General features: G+C 63.2%; 1 protein-coding gene across 5 annotated transcripts in view; it reads right to left on the bottom strand.

Moving 5' to 3' along the window:
- Nucleotides 1–13,192: 13,192 nt before the first annotated feature.
- The window catches only part of SH3TC1 (SH3 domain and tetratricopeptide repeats 1), a 47,254-nt gene continuing 43,213 nt past the window's right edge, over nucleotides 13,193–17,233 (bottom strand). For all 5 annotated transcript variants that reach the window (XM_043573079.1, XM_043573078.1, XM_043573081.1 and 2 more), the window contains one exon: nucleotides 13,193–15,130. In XM_043573079.1, coding sequence (XP_043429014.1) covers nucleotides 14,873–15,130 — 258 coding nt within the window. In that variant the 3' untranslated portion in view covers nucleotides 13,193–14,872. The remainder of the gene's footprint in view (nucleotides 15,131–17,233) is intronic.

Here is a 17,233-nt window from a genome sequence, read left to right as displayed (position 1 = left end):
TGTTTGTTCGCTTGCGTTTTTAGGTGTCATATCTGAGAAGGCCTAGCCTACCCCAACGTCACGAGGACACCTGCGTTTTTCTCTAAGGGCGATAAAACCTTGGTGCTTGTCTATGGGCCCGGGACCCCTTCGGGTCATTCTGTGTGTCGTGTGAGGTAGGGATCCTGCTGCACCCACATGCATACCCCCTGCACCCAAAGAAGACACAGATGGCCAGCAGACACACGAAAGATGCTCAGCACCATTCATCATCAGAAAATACAAATCAAAACCACGGTTAGATAGCACCTCCCACCTGTCAGAATGGCGAAAGTCAGCAACTCAGGCAACAACAGGTGTAGACGAGGATGCGGAGAAAGGGGAACCCTCGTGCGCTGTTGGTGGGCACGCACACTGGTGCAGCCGCTCTGGAGAACAGTGTGTGGTGTCCTCACGAAGGTCAAAACAGAACTACCCTACGACCCGCTTCAGGGATGGACCTAAAGGAAGTGTGAGCGGGCTACGGAGGGTTCTCTGCGCCCCCGTGGTCTTGGCAGCATCATTCACGCAGCCGAGACACGGACGCAACCCCAGCGTCCACCGAGGGACAAGCGGGTAGGGGGATGTGGCGAGTGTGGACCATGGGGCGTGACTCAGCCGTGAGACAGACGAACTGCCGGCGCTTGCGACGACACGGACGGACCTGAGTCGCGCGGAGAGAGACAAACAGCGCACGACGGTGCCCGTATGTGGGTCTACGGAGGCGGAGCTCGTCAGGACGGAGAGCAGAGCGGGCGCTGCCTGCGCTGAGGGCGGTGGGGGTGGGGAGACGCTGGTCCGGGGACACGAACTTCAGCGAGCGGGCGAATGTGGGGGCCCCACCCCACGGCGCGGTGGCCGCACCGTTTACTTGGGGGTTGCACAGAGCAGCTCTTAAAGTTCTCCCCACGAACACACGGACAGAAGTGGTGATTGTGTGTCGGGAGGGAGGTGAGCGTCCCCGCCCGCCCCTACCGCGCGGGCTCCTCTCGGGATGAGCGGCCACCCACTCCTGCAGGTGCCAGGACGTGATACAGACCCCACACCCTAGGTGTTGGTCTTGGCCTTCGTGTGGCCTCAGGGAGACAGCTCCCGCCGGTCCTCAGGCCCCCGCACACTGGGGCTCCTCACACCGGGTGCACACCGGGCTCAGTGGTTCTAAATCTCAGGAGGCTTTGCACACCAGGGCTCTGCACACCAGGCTCTGCACACTGGGGCTTTGCACACTGAGCTTTGCACACCAGAGCTCTGCACACCAGGCTCTGCACACTGGGGCTTTGCACACTGAGCTTTGCACACCAGGCTCTGCACACCAGGCTCAATGTTTCTAAGTCTCAGGAGGCTTTGCACACCAGGGCTCTGCACACCAGGCTCTGCACACTGGGGCTTTGCACACTGAGCTTTGCACACCAGGCTCTGCACACCAGGCTCGGTGTTTCTAAGTCTCAGGAGGCTTTGCACACCAGGGCTCTGCACACCAGGCTCAGTGTTTCTAAGTCTCAGAAGGCTTTGCACACCAGGGCTCTGCACACCAGGCTCTGCACACTGGGGCTTTGCACACTGAGCTTTGCACACCAGGCTCTGCACACCAGGTTCAGTGTTTCTAAGTCTCAGGGGGCTTTGCACACCAGGGCTCTGCACACTGGGCTCAGTGATTCTAAATCTCAGGAGGCTTTCCACACCAGGGCTCTGCACACCAGGCTCTGCACACTGGGGCTTTGCACACTGAGCTTTGCACACCAGGCTCTGCACACCAGGCTCAGTGTTTCTAAGTCTCAGGAGGCTTTGCACACCAGGGCTCTGCACACTGGGCTCAGTGATTCTAAATCTCAGGAGGCTTTCCACACCAGGGCTCTGCACACCAGGCTCTGCACACTGGGGCTTTGCACACTGAGCTTTGCACACCAGGCTCTGCACACCAGGCTCGGTGTTTCTAAGTCTCAGGGGGCTTTGCACACCAGGGCTCTGCACACCGGGCTCAGTGGTTCTAAATCTCAGGCGGCAATGGGACAATGTGTAGAATTTTGAGGAAAAGCTCTGCCCCCCCCCAAATTTCATTCCAATCAAGTTCCTCCAGTTTGTGAAGGAAACATACCGGTGCTTTAGATCTTTGAGGCTGGAAAGGTACGCCCATGTACTCTCGCTGCGAAAGACCGTCCGCAGATGAGCTAATGCCTCAGAGGTGAGTGGAGTCATGTGCCTGGCGGTTCGTAGCATGCGGCATAAAAGGACTGGAAGCAGCTTCTGAAGGTGGTTTAACCACAGAGTCAGGGAGGTGATGACACATCAGTCCCAAAACAGCAAGTGCCAAATTTAGTCCTAAAGGCAAAGTTGTATCTGTCACGCATTCATTCGGCAAATAGTAAACATTGCAGAGGACAGCGGGCAGGGGCCGGTCTTAGGTCAGTGGACAGAGTCCCTGCTGTGCGGGGCTGAGGTCAAACGGAGCAGGCGGACAACGAACGAGTCAGCGTAACACGTGTCTGGTGGTGTGACCGCTCTGGGAAACGTAAGCCAGCTGAGGCAGCTGGGAAGGCCTCCCCGGGAGGGGGACACTCAGCCCCGAAGGGAAGGAGGTGAAGGAAGGGGGATCCTGCAGGTTTGTGGAGAGGAGGGCTGCAGGCAGCAGGGAGGGCCTGTGCAAAGGCCCTGAGGCGCGGGGATGTTTGGAGTGCTCTGGACTGCTTGGAGGAGGTCTGGTTGCTGGCCGCTGACCAGACAGCCTTGTTGGGGGTCTGGGAGCTGGGAGGGGGGTGGAGGGGGGCAGAGGGAAGGGACGATGTTTACCTGCAGTTTTGCTCTAAAGAGCAGCAGAGAGAAAACTAAGAAGAGAGCAAAACCAATAGCGTGTCTTGGCCTGAAACACCAGGTTACGTTAAGATGCAGGAAGGGATTGGTGTGGAGGGAAGAGCACGGGAATCCCTGTGGGCTCGTGGGGCCGGGGGACGGGACTACAGGACACAGAGCTCGGGAGGTGTGAGGGAAGGTGGGAGCCTCCGCCTCCCAGATACGGTGGGAGGAGAGCAGATTTGGAAATTCTGCGTGTTATATGATTGTGACATTACAACACACACACACACACACACACACACACACACAGTTTTTACAGGAGGAAATGTTTGAAGTTGTCACTTCTCTGTACATGGTCTGTGGTTGGAATGTTCTTTTTGACTACTTTTCTACCCAAGAAATGTTTCTTAACTGCTTCTGTAAGCAGCATATATATATATTAAATTTCCTTTTAAGAAATCCTTCTCTGGGTGCCTGGGAGGCTCAGTCAGTTGAGCATCTGACTCTTGACTTCGGCTCAGGTCATGATCTTGAGGTTCGTGGGTTTGAGCCCTGCATCGGGCTGCATGCTGACAGCACAGAGCCTGCTTGGGAATCTCTCCCCGCCCCCCTGGCCCTCCCCTGCTCTCTCTGTCTCTCTCAAAATAAATAAACACACTTAAAAAAAATAAAAGAAATTTAACAAGCCTTTTTACATCCTTATGCAAATGAGTGAAGCTGGACCCCTACCTCACACCATATCCAAACATTCACTCAACGTGGATCAAAGACCTAAACGTAACAGTAAGACAATAAAACTCTTGGGAGAAAAATTAGGGAAAAGCTTCGTGACGTTGAATTTGGTGACTGTTTCTTGGATAGGACACCAAGGGCACAGGCCTCCGTCAAAACGAAACCCCTTGTATGTCAAGGACACAATCGGTCAACAGAGGGAACAGGCGACCGACACATGCACCTGTCCCTAAGGCCCGGCTCAAGGTCCTGTCCTCCACCCACACAGTTGTACTTGGGACCCCAGGCAGGGAAACGCCCATTCTGGGGTCACCGGGCAGGCTAGTGCCCAGGGTAGGTCTGACGCCAGTGTTTCTCACCCACGCCCAGCCTCCCCAGCCCTCCCTGGGCACCTGCTCCCGGGCACATAGCTGCGTCCTGGGTGGTGTTGCACCGGGAGGGTCTCAACCGTGCCAGGTGCCCAGAGCCTCGTTCCGTGTTCACTGCGGTCACGGAGTCCACTGGAAGGAGGGTGTTATAAGGCCACGTTTCCGTGAACACGGCCCCCTGGGGCTGCTCTCCAGCAAAGCTGCCCTTTGCAGCCCGGTGACAAGCAGAAGTGATTCAGGGTGTCCCCGTGCGAGGACAGCCACGTGGTCTCTCGTACCAAACCGAGTGAGGCTTCAGGGCAAGGTCCCTGCCCGCTCACCCCAGCCCGCGGCTTGCTCTTTCAGGGTGGGGCGGGGAGAGCCGGACGCACAGACAGGGACAGACTCCCCTGCAGAGAGAGCTGCTCGCCGCCGGGCTCCAGGGCTCCCAGGACCTCTCCCGAGGAAGAAGGCTTCACATAGCGCTTAGCTGGGGGTGTTTCTCCCCACGGCCCTTTCAGTCCGCCGAGCGCTGGGATTGCCTCGGAGGCCACACGGCCGTTGCTCAAGGAAGTGTGTCCCACGGGGCACGAAGGCTTCATGCTTCGTGAAGAGGGTGTCCCCGGGGTGAAAGAGACGACAATATACACGGAAGGGCCGTATGATGCCTTTTTGTAAAAATCAGATGTGCCTACTGGTCCCTCCTATCCGGGTCTGGAAGGAGACTCTCCAAACTGCGCCTCTCGGAGGCGGGACTCGGGCTGATTTTTCCTTTAATGATTGCCTTTCTCTACACAGACACATACTGAGGGTAAGACGGTCGAGAGTTACTTTGGAGCCGTGTTCGTGTGTGTGCACACGTGTGTGCGGGTGTGCGCGGGTGCCATGTAGGCGTGGATGTGCACGCACACACCTGTGTGCACATCGTGTGAGTTCGAGCGGTGTGGGCAGGTGTTTTGGGAACGTTGCTCCGTCTGGGTGCGTGTCAGTGTTTATAGGCCAGTCACTGTCTTCTGCAGCAGACAGGCCTGGTCCCCAGGGCCATTCCCAGGGCCAGGAGGAGGGTTCTTCCCAGACTTGCGGTCCTGGGGTTGTTTCCGGAGGGGGGAGGGGGGCTGGCCGCCTCCAGCTGGTGGCCGGCGGGCGTCTGGGATGCTCAGAGCTCAGGACTGACCTCGGGCGCCCGGAAGGCGGAAGGTCAGGTCCACCAACAACCTCAGGGGAAAACACTCACTTTCCCATCTGTCACCACAGAGGAGCAGAGCTTGGCCGGGCTGGGAAGCAGCCGCCTCCATTGTACAGATGTGGAAACTGAGGCCCAGGGAGAGCATGAAACTTGCCCAAATCACGGAGCTGGTGAGCGGCCGCGGGGCACGGACTCCTTGGCTCAGAGCTTTGCCACCACCCCAGGCTCCAGGTGGACGTGATTTGGGGGGACGCTATTCAACCCGTTCCCTGTCCTCAGGCTCTTTCCAGGCTCCCGAGCCAGATTTTCAGCCTGTTGGCAAAGGGCACTTGCTGTTGATTTCTCGAACCCCCCCCATTCCCGGTGCTGCTTCTGTCCCCCAGCCGCAGGCCCGCGGCCCTCATGAACGTGAAAGAAACGAGCCATTAGTGAGTAAGCAAAGTGTCAAAACAGACACTGATGATGGGGGCGGGTCCTCCCCTCACCCCTCCCAAAGGAAAGGAAACCCAGCTCTCAGAATCCAGACCCCAGACCCAGAACAAAGGAGCCCTCGGGGGGAGACAGGATCACACACACCGTGGAGGCCCTGAGCCGCCGGCTTCCCCAGAGGAAACCGCCAGCTTCCGCCTGGGCTCCTGCCTCCCACAGGGCCAGCCGCGCTCACACGGACCAACCTTCCCCGGGACCCACCACTGCCGGGAAGCCGGTCTCCGGTCTCCTTCCCAGGCTCCAGGACAGGCTTCCCCCTGTCCCTCCCTCGGGGGGACTCGGGCGGCTGGTATGGAGGGGACCGGCGCCCCCTGCCCGCCTCCGTCTGTGTTTGGTGGGGGGCCCACAGCCAGGGGTCTATCTGACATTACACCCACAGCCTCACCTCCCTTACTGCCCTCTATGGGGCAATGGAGGGGGGCCGAATGGCGCTCGACAGGTGGGAGCGGCAGGAAGACGCTCAGAAATGTCCACGTCCTAACCTTGGATCGTGTGAATGTGACCTCATACGGCAAAACAAGGACTTTGGAGATGAGTTTACGTGAAGGATATGAAGAGGGGGGTTAGCCCGGATTAGCTGGTGGGTCCGACCTGGGTTCGCAAGCATCCTTCTCGGGGGTGGGGGGAGCAGAGTGTGAGTGCACACACGGGGCGGGGGGGGGGGTGATGGGGGAGGTTTCCAGGATGCACCCTGGACATCCAGAGACACAGCCACCGGCCCAGCGGTGCGGCAGCCCAGCCCCCGAAGCCGGAAAGGGCAGGAAGCCATTGTCCCCGGGCCCCCGGAGGGAGGAGCCCCAGCCGACTCCCCCATTTCCGAGTCTGTCGTTTTAAGCCCCCCCGCGTGTGTTACAGCTGCCACAGGAAGCTAACGCACTCTTACCCTTGAACAAATGAATATGAAGTTAAAAAAAATCCTGAAATACTGACTCGCAGTCCAGACCCCTACGTCCACCTGCCGCGTTTCCCTCACCCCTGCCCCTTCCCCCAAAGGACCCACGCAGCCCGCGGAAGAGAGGGACGTGCCGGGACCAAGCCCACCAGGGCGGGAAACCCGGGCAGCGGGAAGGGTCCGACGAGCGGAGACTCAGTCCCTCGGTGGTCCCCAAGACTGCCCGCTGGACTCTGGACTTTCAAAAATTCTGACGCTGGGTCTCCACCTCGGGCCAAATGACGAGAAAGTCGGGCCCCAGTGACTGCAGAGACCGTGTTCTCTCCATTCGTAGGGACCCAATCACTTTGGTTTTATTTGTGTATGTATTTTTACTGTTTACTCATTTTTGAGTGAGAGTGTGCAGCAGGGGATGGGGGGCACAGAGGGGGGGACAGAGGGGGGGACAGAGGGGGCACAGAGGATCTCCAGCAGGACAGCAGAGAGCCCGAGGTGGGGCTCAAACTCACGTACCGTGAGATCACGACGTGAGCTGAAGTCAGATGCTTCACCAACTGAGCCCCCAGGCGCCCCTCACTTTGGTTTTAAGTGTGGCCACCTTAGGATGGGAACTTGGCCAACTGGGGATGTTCCTCCCCTTGCCCTCAGTTCTCAGGGGTAACGGTTGGCTCAGCTGCCGAGGAGACACCCCCAGCCCTGGACGCCCCTGCTGGCCGCAGGGTCTGGTGCTGGAGGCGGGGTGTCCCATCCTGCCGGCCCTCGCTCACACCCTCCTCGAGGGGGCTGCCAGCCAGGTGCCCCCCAGAGGACTCTCAACACGTCCACGGCCTCCACGCCGGGGGGTCTGACAGGCCGTCGCCCTCGGCCAGAGTCGCTCTGTTGCTGGAGCCGCGTCGGATAACGTTCTTCCCGCCACCCCGATCTGATTCCCTAAGGGAGTTCGGGGGCCCCACGGCAGAAGGGGCCCTTTGTAGTCAAAGTCCCCCCCCTTGGCCCAGAGCCTCCCCCACTCCCAGCGCCCCCACGAGAGGGTGCTTTTGTTAAATTGGTGAACCCGCGTGGGTACGCAACCCCCAGTTCACATCAAGGTCCCTCTCGGCGTGTGCCTTCTGCGGGCTCGGACACGCGTGTGATGGCAGGCAGACCCGCCGTTATGGTCTCGCCCGGCGCGGCCCACTGCCCTCAACACCCCTGGGCTCCGACCTGTCCTGCCCTCCCCGGCCCCCAGCCCCCGGCCACCGCTGATCTTACCGTCCCCGCCGTCCTGCCTGTTCCGCAATGTCCCGTGGATGGTTGGCCACACGGCGTGCAGCCTTTTCAGACTGGCCGGTTGCCCTCAGTCGTGCATGTCCACACTTCCTCCGGGTCTCTTGCCCGCTTGATGGCCTTCAGACTTTGCTCTGAGCCCTACGAGCCCGGCCCTCCCGGAATTAAAAACAAAACCCACCCGATGTCGAGGGCTGCTGAGTGGGGCCGGCACGGGGGAGGGGAGAAGGGGTGAGGGGTGCCAGGGAGGCTGCTACAGGCTCAGGACAGCCGGACAGCGGCGTCTGCTCCCAGAGCTGCCTTCAGTGACCTCGGGTGGGCCCCGGGGATTGGCCAGGCTGGGAGGGTCCCCTCCGCGGGAATCAGCCTCAAGGTGGCAAACCTCACGTGAGTCGAATCAGGATGGCGGTCGTCGGGGGCACCTTGTTTCTCCTGCCGGCGGCCTCGTGTTCGCCAAGGGGGCTCGGCTGGCTACGCAGAGGCCTCGGGGCTCCCGGCCCGCGGTAAGCAGCCGAGCCCCGAGCGTGCAGCCACGCTTTCCAAGCCTCTGCCTGCGTCCTGCACGCTCATGTGCACCGGCCAGAGCCGCTCGGGGGAGAGGAGACGCCGTCTCTGCAGGGAAGACGGTACCCGACCTCCTATCACGTCTGCGGACACAAAGAACCTGGACGTCTCCCGGGGCGCCTGCGTGAGGCTGGCCGGGGACTGTGTGTGCACGTCTGCTGTGGCATTTGCCCCTTTATTTAAAACAGTCCACCCTGTGTGCGTGTGTGTGTGTGTGTGTGTGTGTGTGGTTACATTGTATACACGTGCATATGTATGCTGTATGTATCACATGTAATAAACACACACACACACACACACACACACACAGAGTTACCCCCGCTCGGGACGCATGCAGGTGTCTTCTGCAAGTCTGTGTCTTGTCTTAACACCATGTCCGTGATGTCTTTTCATGCAGGATGACTTATCACTTCTTAAAAATGGTTATTTAGGGTCGCCTGGGGGGCTCAGTCGGTTGTTAAGCGTCCGACTCGGGCTCAGGTCACGCTCTCGTGGTCCGTGGGTTCGAGCCCCGCGTTGGGCTCTGTGCCGACAGCTCAGAGCCTGGAGCCCGCTTCAGATTCTGTGTCTCCCTCTCTCTCTCTCTCTCTCTCTCTCTTAAAAAATAAATACAACCATTAAATTTTTTTTAAGTTTACTTATTTTTGAAAGAGAGAGTAGAAATGGGGGAGGAGCAGAGAGCGAGGGGGACAGAGGATCGGAAGCAGGCTCCAAGCTGACAGCAGAGAGCCCACTGTGGGGCTCAACCTCACGAACAATGAGATCACAACCTGAGCCGAAGTCACAAGCTGGACGCTTAACCGACTGAGCCCCCCGGGTGGCCCCCACTCGTTTATTTTCCTTGGTTTGATGGTTTTCTGTGACCTTCAGGACCAGGTGGACTAGAAGTGGGGGGGCACCACCCGGCCCCCCTTGGACCCACACGGAACCCGTTCAGGCTCCACGGAGGGGAGAAAGCCCTCGTGGAGCTGGGGCGGGTCTCACTTGTTGAGGGTGTTTATCCCTGGCGGGGGGGGGGGCTGGGAGGACGCGGAATGCCTTCCTGCATCCGCCGAGTGGCTCCAGGGTCCTCTGTGGGTCTGCCCCATGGTGTTGGCAAACATTGGGGTGCAGCCAGATGAGCGGCTGAGTCCAGAGTGCTCTGGTTCCCTAAGAAGGTCCCTTCCTGCACCAGGAGGACCGTCCCCCGGGGCCAGGCAGAAGTGGGAGGCGACCCTGCCCAGGCAGGACCGTCTGGGCCGTGTCCTGGAAAGCAGATGTCCCTTTGGTCAGGGAACCCCCAACCTTGCACTGGGCTCCAGGATCCAGGCCGAGGCAGGAGCAGGTGTCTGTCGTGCTGGACCGAGAATTCCGGGGGGCATCAGCCGTGACCGCACTCTGCAGGGTCCTCCCTGCTGGCCCGCGGGCCTTGAGCCTGGGTAAGGACGGGCTCAGGGCCGGATGTGCACAGGGGCTGCCCCCATGGGGCAGGGTGGTGCAGAATGTGAGGAGAGGGGTCTGCTCTGGGCCTGTTCCCCCCCCCCCCCCGCCCCCGCGCCCTGTCCTGCCCCAGGGGTGGGGCCTGTTCTGGAACCTGAGACAGCTTCGGCTCCCTCCCTTGCCCTTCTCTGAAAACCCCGCCCAGCCCTCCCCTGGCCTCACCACTTCCCCAAATTGATGGGTCTCCAGAGAGGTTCCCCCGCCCTGCAGACAGGCGCACCAGAGCCGTCACAGACACGGAGCCCACCCTGCGTGTTCTGGGGGGGACGCCCCTGTTTCCCGGAGACACCCCGGCCCCGTGTTCCCTCTTCCCCGGGACACCATGCAAACCCGGCCCAAAGCCACAGAGGTTGTGAAATGCTTTCGTTTCTGGCTGGAGGTGAGGGCCGGCCTGGGGAGCACAGGCGAGGGTGGACGAGGGCCGTGCTCGCAGCTGGAAACGGCTGCCCCGGGGCGACAGTAAGGCCCCGCACCGCCCCTCGTGTCCAGGGGCGCAGGCCCACCCGGAAGATCCCCCTCTGCTCAGGGGGACCCAGACTGTCTGCAGAGGGTGGCTGAGAGCCCGGGGTCCCGACGCCCGGCCCTCCCCGTCTCTCCTTCCTTAACTGCAGGTGCGGGAGCCAGGCCCAGGCCTCACACGTGGACGAGTGGAGCCCGGAGAGCACGGACAGGTGGGCGCACAGGCGGGGACGGCGCTGGGGAGGGCAGCCAGCGGCGAGGCTGCACGCGGCCCCTGCAAGGTGGGGTCAGGCTGCAGGGCCGCCTGGCCTTTGGCCTTGGTCTGTGTTACCCGAGCCTCGTAGCAAACGATCACGAGCTTATCGGCTGAAAACGACACGCATTTGCTGCTTCACACTTTCTGGGGGTCAGGAGTTGGGCCCGGCTCTCTGCTCAGTGTCTCAGCCGGCTGCAGTCAAGGTGTCCGCGGGGGCTGTGATTTGAGCTGAGGATCGGGGACCCCTCCCAAACCACATGGTCGTTGGCAGAACTCAGTTCCTTGTGGTTGCAGGACTGAGGTCCCCGTGCTCGAGGGCAGCCGCAGGGGACCCCGGAGCTCCTTGCCATGTGGCCCCTCTACAGGACATTCACACCGTGGCTGTTTGCTTTCTCAGGGCCACAAGGAGAGCAGTTTAGATCTCTCCTTGCAGGGAAGGCTGGACCCTCTGTTAGAAGGATCGCCTGGTTAGGTCAGGCCCACCGGGATACTCTCCTGTTTGAGTAACCCCATGGTGACCCCAATAAGCCCCCGTTTGTTACGGCACCAGTGTTTCGAAAGCCGCCGTCAACCCTCCTAACACCTTGGCACGGAACTTCTCTCGTCCTTCGTGTCCAGGAAGCCGAGGCTCGCGGAGGGCAAGGCCCATCGGCACACGTGCCTTTGCCGGGCGTTCCGGGTCACACAGGGGCGGAGAGAAGCAAAGCCTGGGCTCGCACAGACCCCCCGCCCCCCGGCCGGCAGACAGGTTCCCCGAGCCGTGCAGCCGGTGGCCGACAGACCCCTTCCCAGGCCAGGTGCACGCGCCCCAGGAAGCTCGGGCTGACCCCCCCCAAACGCAGCTGCGACCACGGGCCACGCAGACCTTCTTGTCCCCAGCAGAGTGTCACGGCCGCCGAGACACCTCTCCTTGGCGAGGGAGGGCCCTCTGCAGCCGGGGGTCCAGGTCTCCCCGGGGGGGGGGGGCCCTCCCGTCGCCAGAGACCCGGCCTGGGAGAGCGCCCAGCCTCACACCAGGCACGACCACCGCCCGCAGCTCCCGCCCGCTCCCTGTTCGCAGGTGATGGGGCTGCCGTCGCTCCACGGTGGCGAGGAGGATGGCGGGTGCTGTGTGTCCTTGGGACGGTCGCTATCCCTCTCTCAGCTTCAGTTTCCCGATGCAAAGCCAGAGCCCGCCTACGCTTGGGTCAACATTTGTCCCTCGTAAGAACCCGGTGCCCAGAAAGAGGTGGTCTCCACGGAGGCAGAGACGGCCAAGCCGGGGTGGGGACGTCCGGGACCCTGAAGTTAGGAAGTGGGGCTGTGTGACCCTGGGGGGGTTGCCTTCCCTCTCTGTTTGGGGAGGTGGATGGCCGTCTCCAGGGACCCCTGGCAAGGAGTGGTTTTATCCCTGGCCCGGGGGCTCCTCCTGGAGGAGGGGCCATTTGTGTCCCCCCTCATCATCCCCACGTGGCTCAGCCCTGAGCACGGCCTGCGGCAGCTGGTGACCCCGCACGCGGGTCCCCGAACAGACCCGGTGGAGACGCCCCCTTCTACGGCTGGGGCAGCAGGGCTCCTGGGCCGCGTGCCCAGTCGGCGCACGGGTGCCAGGCACGTGCCCGTCTCACACGCGCTCTGCTCCAAGAGGGGCTCCGGGGTTACCGCCTGGGGCCCTGGTCTCTGAAGGGCGCCCCCGCTGCCCGCCCCCTCCTTGCTCTGGCCGAAAACGAGGGACCGGCCGCCCAGCTCTGTGCCTGGCACGTGCTCTCTCTTCTTCCTCAGGACCTTGCGGTAGGTTTGGTTTTGGTGACAGATGAAGAAGAGACTGAGGGTCTGAGACGCGAAGAGACTCGACCAGTGACTCAGCCTTTGGTTCAGAGTTCCGGAGCCTGTGGTTGTTGGCGCGCATCCCGCGTGCATCAGAAGGAAGCCGGCAACTCTTAGCCCGGGGTCCGGCACCGAGCCCTCGGCTCCGTGAGTCCTCCCTCGACCCCCGTACGGGGGCCATCGGTCTCATTTTATTTTCGACCAAAACTGGGGCTCCAATGAACTCACCCCAAATCCCCAGCCTCTGAGTGGGGGGCTGGGGGTGGAAGCCAGGAGTTGACCGACAGAACGTGCCCTCGGGGCCACCAGGCCTGTTGCCCCAGGGCAACGGGGAGGTCCCAGCGGGCAGGGGTGGGGCGCTGGGAACCCCGGGCGGGAGGGGTGAGGGTCACAGCTGGAGGTCAGGGAAGGCGCGGGTTCTGAGGCAGGTGGTGGCCCCCGAGTGACCTGCCCAACAGTCCGACCCGACACGGGGAGGCTGCAGGCCCAGCGCGGGTCGTCAGGTCGTCCTGTTTTCAATTACAGCGCGGCCTCCTCCCATGTTCCCCTCCCAGCGACCGAGAGAAGCCAGTTTGGGGTCAAGGTTAGAAGCTTCCCCGGCTTCTGCGCCAGCTTCTGGAAGGCTCTCTGCTGCCCCCTGGTGGGAGAGGCCGGGGCGGGGCCTGCAGGCCGCCGCTGAGCCGGGCAGGAGTGGGGGTGGGGCTCCCCCAGACCCCAGCGGCAGAGGCAGGAAGGATAGTGGAGAGCCCCTGCCGGCCTCAGTTTCCCCTTCCGCTAAAGGGGGGTCGTGGAGGAGGGGGAACGAGAAGTGACGTGGGCGGTGTCTGTGGGGAGGCGAAAATGTATCCGAACCAGGCACAGGCGGGTGGCTGAACCACATCTACCTGCACAAAACGCCTCTGAGTCGGTCACTTTCAATGGTTCATTTTATCTTACGTGAATGTCACCTTGTTTGACAAAATAAATTAAAGAAAAAGAGATCGGACCAGTGCCGTGCGGGTGAGAACCACTTGGGGTGCCCACGGCCTCTCTGAGCCTCAGTTTCCCTGGCTGTAAATGGAGGGTTCCTGGCACGTGGGGGCCCAGATGAGCCCCTAGACGCACTCACGGCAGCACATTCTGCACAGGGCTGGAGGCCACCCCCACCCCTCCCGGCCTGGCTGGCTGGCGGGTGCAGGTGGGACCGGCCGGGCTGGGCCAGAGGACTCTCAGGTGAGGGAGCGTGTGGGCCGCGTTCCCCTCGCTCGCCTTCGGGACGCAGGAAGGGGCAGAGGTGCAATGACATGCTGACACCTTCTTCCAGGACGCGCCCCTGGGTCCTGATGCTGACACATCCCCCCCCCGAGGCAGGCGGGCAGGTGGTACAGTGGTTACGGCTCTGCCCCACCTACCTGCTGTGTGACGGCGGGCAGGGCACCTACCCTCTCTGTGCCTCGACCGGAAACGGAGACAATAACAGACCCAACGGTGCGGGCCCGGTGAGGTCGGCGTGAGGGTTAAAGGCAGAGCACAGAGCCTGACACACAGTGAGGGCACGGGGAAGGGGGAAGATGCCCAGGGGATCCCACCACCGCCTTCCACTCTGACAGGCCAGGAAATGGGGGCGTGATTTGCCTGAGGCCACACCGCGCGGGGCCGGCAGGGGGACCTGGCCCGGGTCGGTCCGACTCAGTCCTTCCAGCAGCAGGGCGGGCCCCCGGGGACGGGGCTTGGTCCCTGGACGCTCCCCAGGCGGTAGGCCAGGGGAGGGGGCCTTGCGGGCTTTGGCAGGCTGCCGCAAAATCGTTTATTGCTATCAGACCCCTACCGTCCTGCCTCTGTTTCCCAGAAAATGAGCCTCCCAGAGACACTAGGAGAGGCGAGGACAGGGGACCTCAGGGCGAGGGGCCGGGGGCCAGCCGGGCGGACAGGGGACCTCAGGGCGAGGGGCCGGGGGCCAGCCGGGCGGACAGGGGACCTCAGGGCGAGGGGCCGGGGGCCAGCCGGGCGGACAGGCGTCCTCAGGGCGAGGGGCCGGGGGCCAGCCGGGCGGACAGGGGACCTCAGGGCGAGGGGCCGGGGGCCAGCCGGGCGGACAGGGGACCTCAGGGCGAGGGGCCGGGGGCCAGCCGGGCAGACAGGCGTCCTCAGGGCGAGGGGCCGGGGGCCAGCCGGGCGGACAGGGGACCTCAGGGCGAGGGGCCGGGGGCCAGCCGGGCGGACAGGGGACCTCAGGGCGAGGGGCCGGGGGCCAGCCGGGCAGACAGGCGTCCTCAGGGCGAGGGGCCGGGGGCCAGCCGGGCGGACAGGCGTCCTCAGGGCGAGGGGCCGGGGGCCAGCCGGGCGGACAGGGGACCTCAGGGCGAGGGGCCGGGGGCCAGCCGGGCAGACAGGGGACCTCAGGGCGAGGGGCCGGGGGCCAGCCGGGCGGACAGGGGACCTCAGGGCGAGGGGCCGGGGGCCAGCCGGGCGGACAGGCGTCCTCAGGGCGAGGGGCCGGGGGCCAGCCGGGCGGACTGGCGTCCTCAGGGCGAGGGGCCGGGGGCCAGCCGGGCGGACTGGCGTCCTCAGGGCGAGGGGCCGGGGGCCAGCCGGGCGGACTGGCGTCCTCAGGGCGAGGGGCCGGGGGCCAGCCAGGGCGCCTGCCCCCAGCACCGTCCCGGGGCCGGGTTGACTCTGCGGATGTTGAGCTCGGTGGCGAAGGTCCTGGCCTTCTGGTAGAAGAAGAGGGACTTCTCGCGGTCCAGGAGGAAGTTGTGGTAGATGGTGGCCAGGCGCGTGTAGATCTTCATCTGGGCCTTCTTGTTGCCGAGGTCCACGGCCGCTGCCAAGGCCAGCTGGTAGTACCCCGCCGCGTCGAAGGGGTCCTGAAGGAGGCCCGACATTAACACGCCCCCTGGCTGCAGGCAGGGGCTGGCCGGCCTGTGTCCCCAGAGGCTGCTCCGCGCCCGGCCCCCCATCACCTCCACCCAGTCCCTCCCGACGGACCACTCTAACTGGGACAAGCCCCAGTTCAGCAGCCCTGGCTCCTCCCTGCCCCCACACAGAGAGAGGATAAAAGCAGGTACGCAGAGCAGTTCAACAAACACTCCCGAGCCCCTACCAGGCACTGGACCCCGTGCAGGGCGGGAGCCACGGCCGACTCTGGGGCCACGTCGACCACAGGGGTGACCGGCAGCCGGTGGCAGCCCCAGGTGGCACCTGAGTCAGCCTGAGGTGGACTTGGAGGACTGCCTGGAGGAGGGGACAGCCTCACTAAGGAGCTGACCAAAGTGGGTGGTTGGGAGTTGTGTATCCGTGTGCCTGTGTGTGCATGTGTGTGCGTGTGGACGTGCACACCTGTGCCTGGAGCAGCCAGCGGGCGGCAAACGGGATTCACGCCCAAATCTGTCCCGTTCCAGCCTTGTTCTTTCGTCCCTGAGGCCCCGCGTACAGATGACCTCGATTCAGGGAGACCATTGGCAAAGATGCCCATGGCCCCCCAACCTCTAGAGCGGCACTTGCCCAGGCCTGTCCCCTATAGGGGGCTCGGAGGAATCTCTTGCCCTCCTGGGCACGTGGCTGACGGTGTGAAGTCGGCCCGTGGCCCCTGATGGAATTTCCAAGCCGTCGTCACGGTGAGGACAGACGTGCTGTCGACAGAGCGGCCATGGTGCGGCTGGCAAGCTGCCTGGTCCCAGCCTCTCGGGCTCAGGGACCTGGGCTTCTCAGCTGCAGCCCTGCCCCGTGACACCGTGGAGAGATAAGGTCCCCGTCCCCAGGGCCTGGGCGTCAGATCAGCTACCTCTGGGCCTGCAGCTGCCCCCGGCCCGGCCCCCGACCCCCATCTTGGACCTTTTTTGCCTCTCAGCCTGTTTCCCCCTCTTGTACAGAGCTGCTTAGGAATCAGTCACACGGGACCCGGGGCAGGCCCCCCCCCCCCGGATGGGCCAGGGTTCAGGGGCATGTATTGCAGACGACAGAGGGCTCTGGGTGTAAGAGCTCAGGTGGGGCTGGCCACAGTCCTGCCCCACCGCCAGGCTCCGTGGCCCTGACACAGGGGAGGGCACGGCCCAGAGCCCAGCCTGGGACATAGACACGTATGCAGGTCGCAGGGTCAGAGGCTCGTGGGTTCTAGGATCCCGGGCACTGGAGCCCCACGGAGCTCTGCTAATCCTACCCTGGTCAACTGACCGTGCCAGGCCCTCAGCCTCTGCCCTGCCTGGAGGGGGCTCCACTCTTCTAGAACAGTAAAGCGTTCGCTGGCAGAACCAACCACACAGAGCCTGGGTCACACGGAGCCTGGGTCACACAGACTGGAAGGTAGTGAGGCTACATTGCAGTACCCCCCCCCCCCCGCACCCCCGCCTGGCCCCGGCCGACAGGCTCCCCAAGAACCACCCAGCGGACACGGGAGGCTGTAGTGACCACATGTGACCACCAGGTGGCATCGGTGCACAGCCAAGGCTGCCCAGGGGAAGGGGGTTGGGGGCTACCAACTGGGTGGGGGTCTTTTGGGGCCACCCCAGCCCCGAGGGGCCATTCAGTGGGGAGGGGGAGGGAGAAGTCGGCCCCTGGGCTCGGGCACCCGCCCTTCAGCCGACACGGAGCAGGGACACCGCGCAGGGACGACGCTAGGCCCCGGGTGGGGTGATGGGGGCCCCTGCCTGTGCAGGCGAGTGATGGAGAGACATCTCCGGGTTCTGGTCTGTGAGGTCCCAGCTCCAGCGCCTCCAGCCCCCACAGGGCAGGAACTGCCCGGAGTGGTGTCCCTGCTACAAACCCCCGGGGGACTCGGGATTCCAGGAAGGAGTCGCTCTGCCCACAGTGGTCGGCTTCCTGGAGGAGGTGCCGGGATCTGGGTAGCACCCTACAACCTGGGTCTCTGGTGGGTCTCTAGTGACTCGTCCCCCTGCCCCCGGAACTCCCTGTCCCCCTCCTACTGCCTCGGCGGCTAACTCCTGCTTGACCGTCATGACTCGGCTTTGCCA

Source organism: Prionailurus bengalensis, chromosome B1 (genome assembly GCF_016509475.1).
Source record: "Prionailurus bengalensis isolate Pbe53 chromosome B1, Fcat_Pben_1.1_paternal_pri, whole genome shotgun sequence".
NCBI lineage: Eukaryota > Metazoa > Chordata > Mammalia > Carnivora > Felidae > Prionailurus > Prionailurus bengalensis.
The sequence above is the reverse complement of the archived record's forward strand: the minus strand, read 5'-3'. Positions and strand labels throughout refer to the sequence as shown.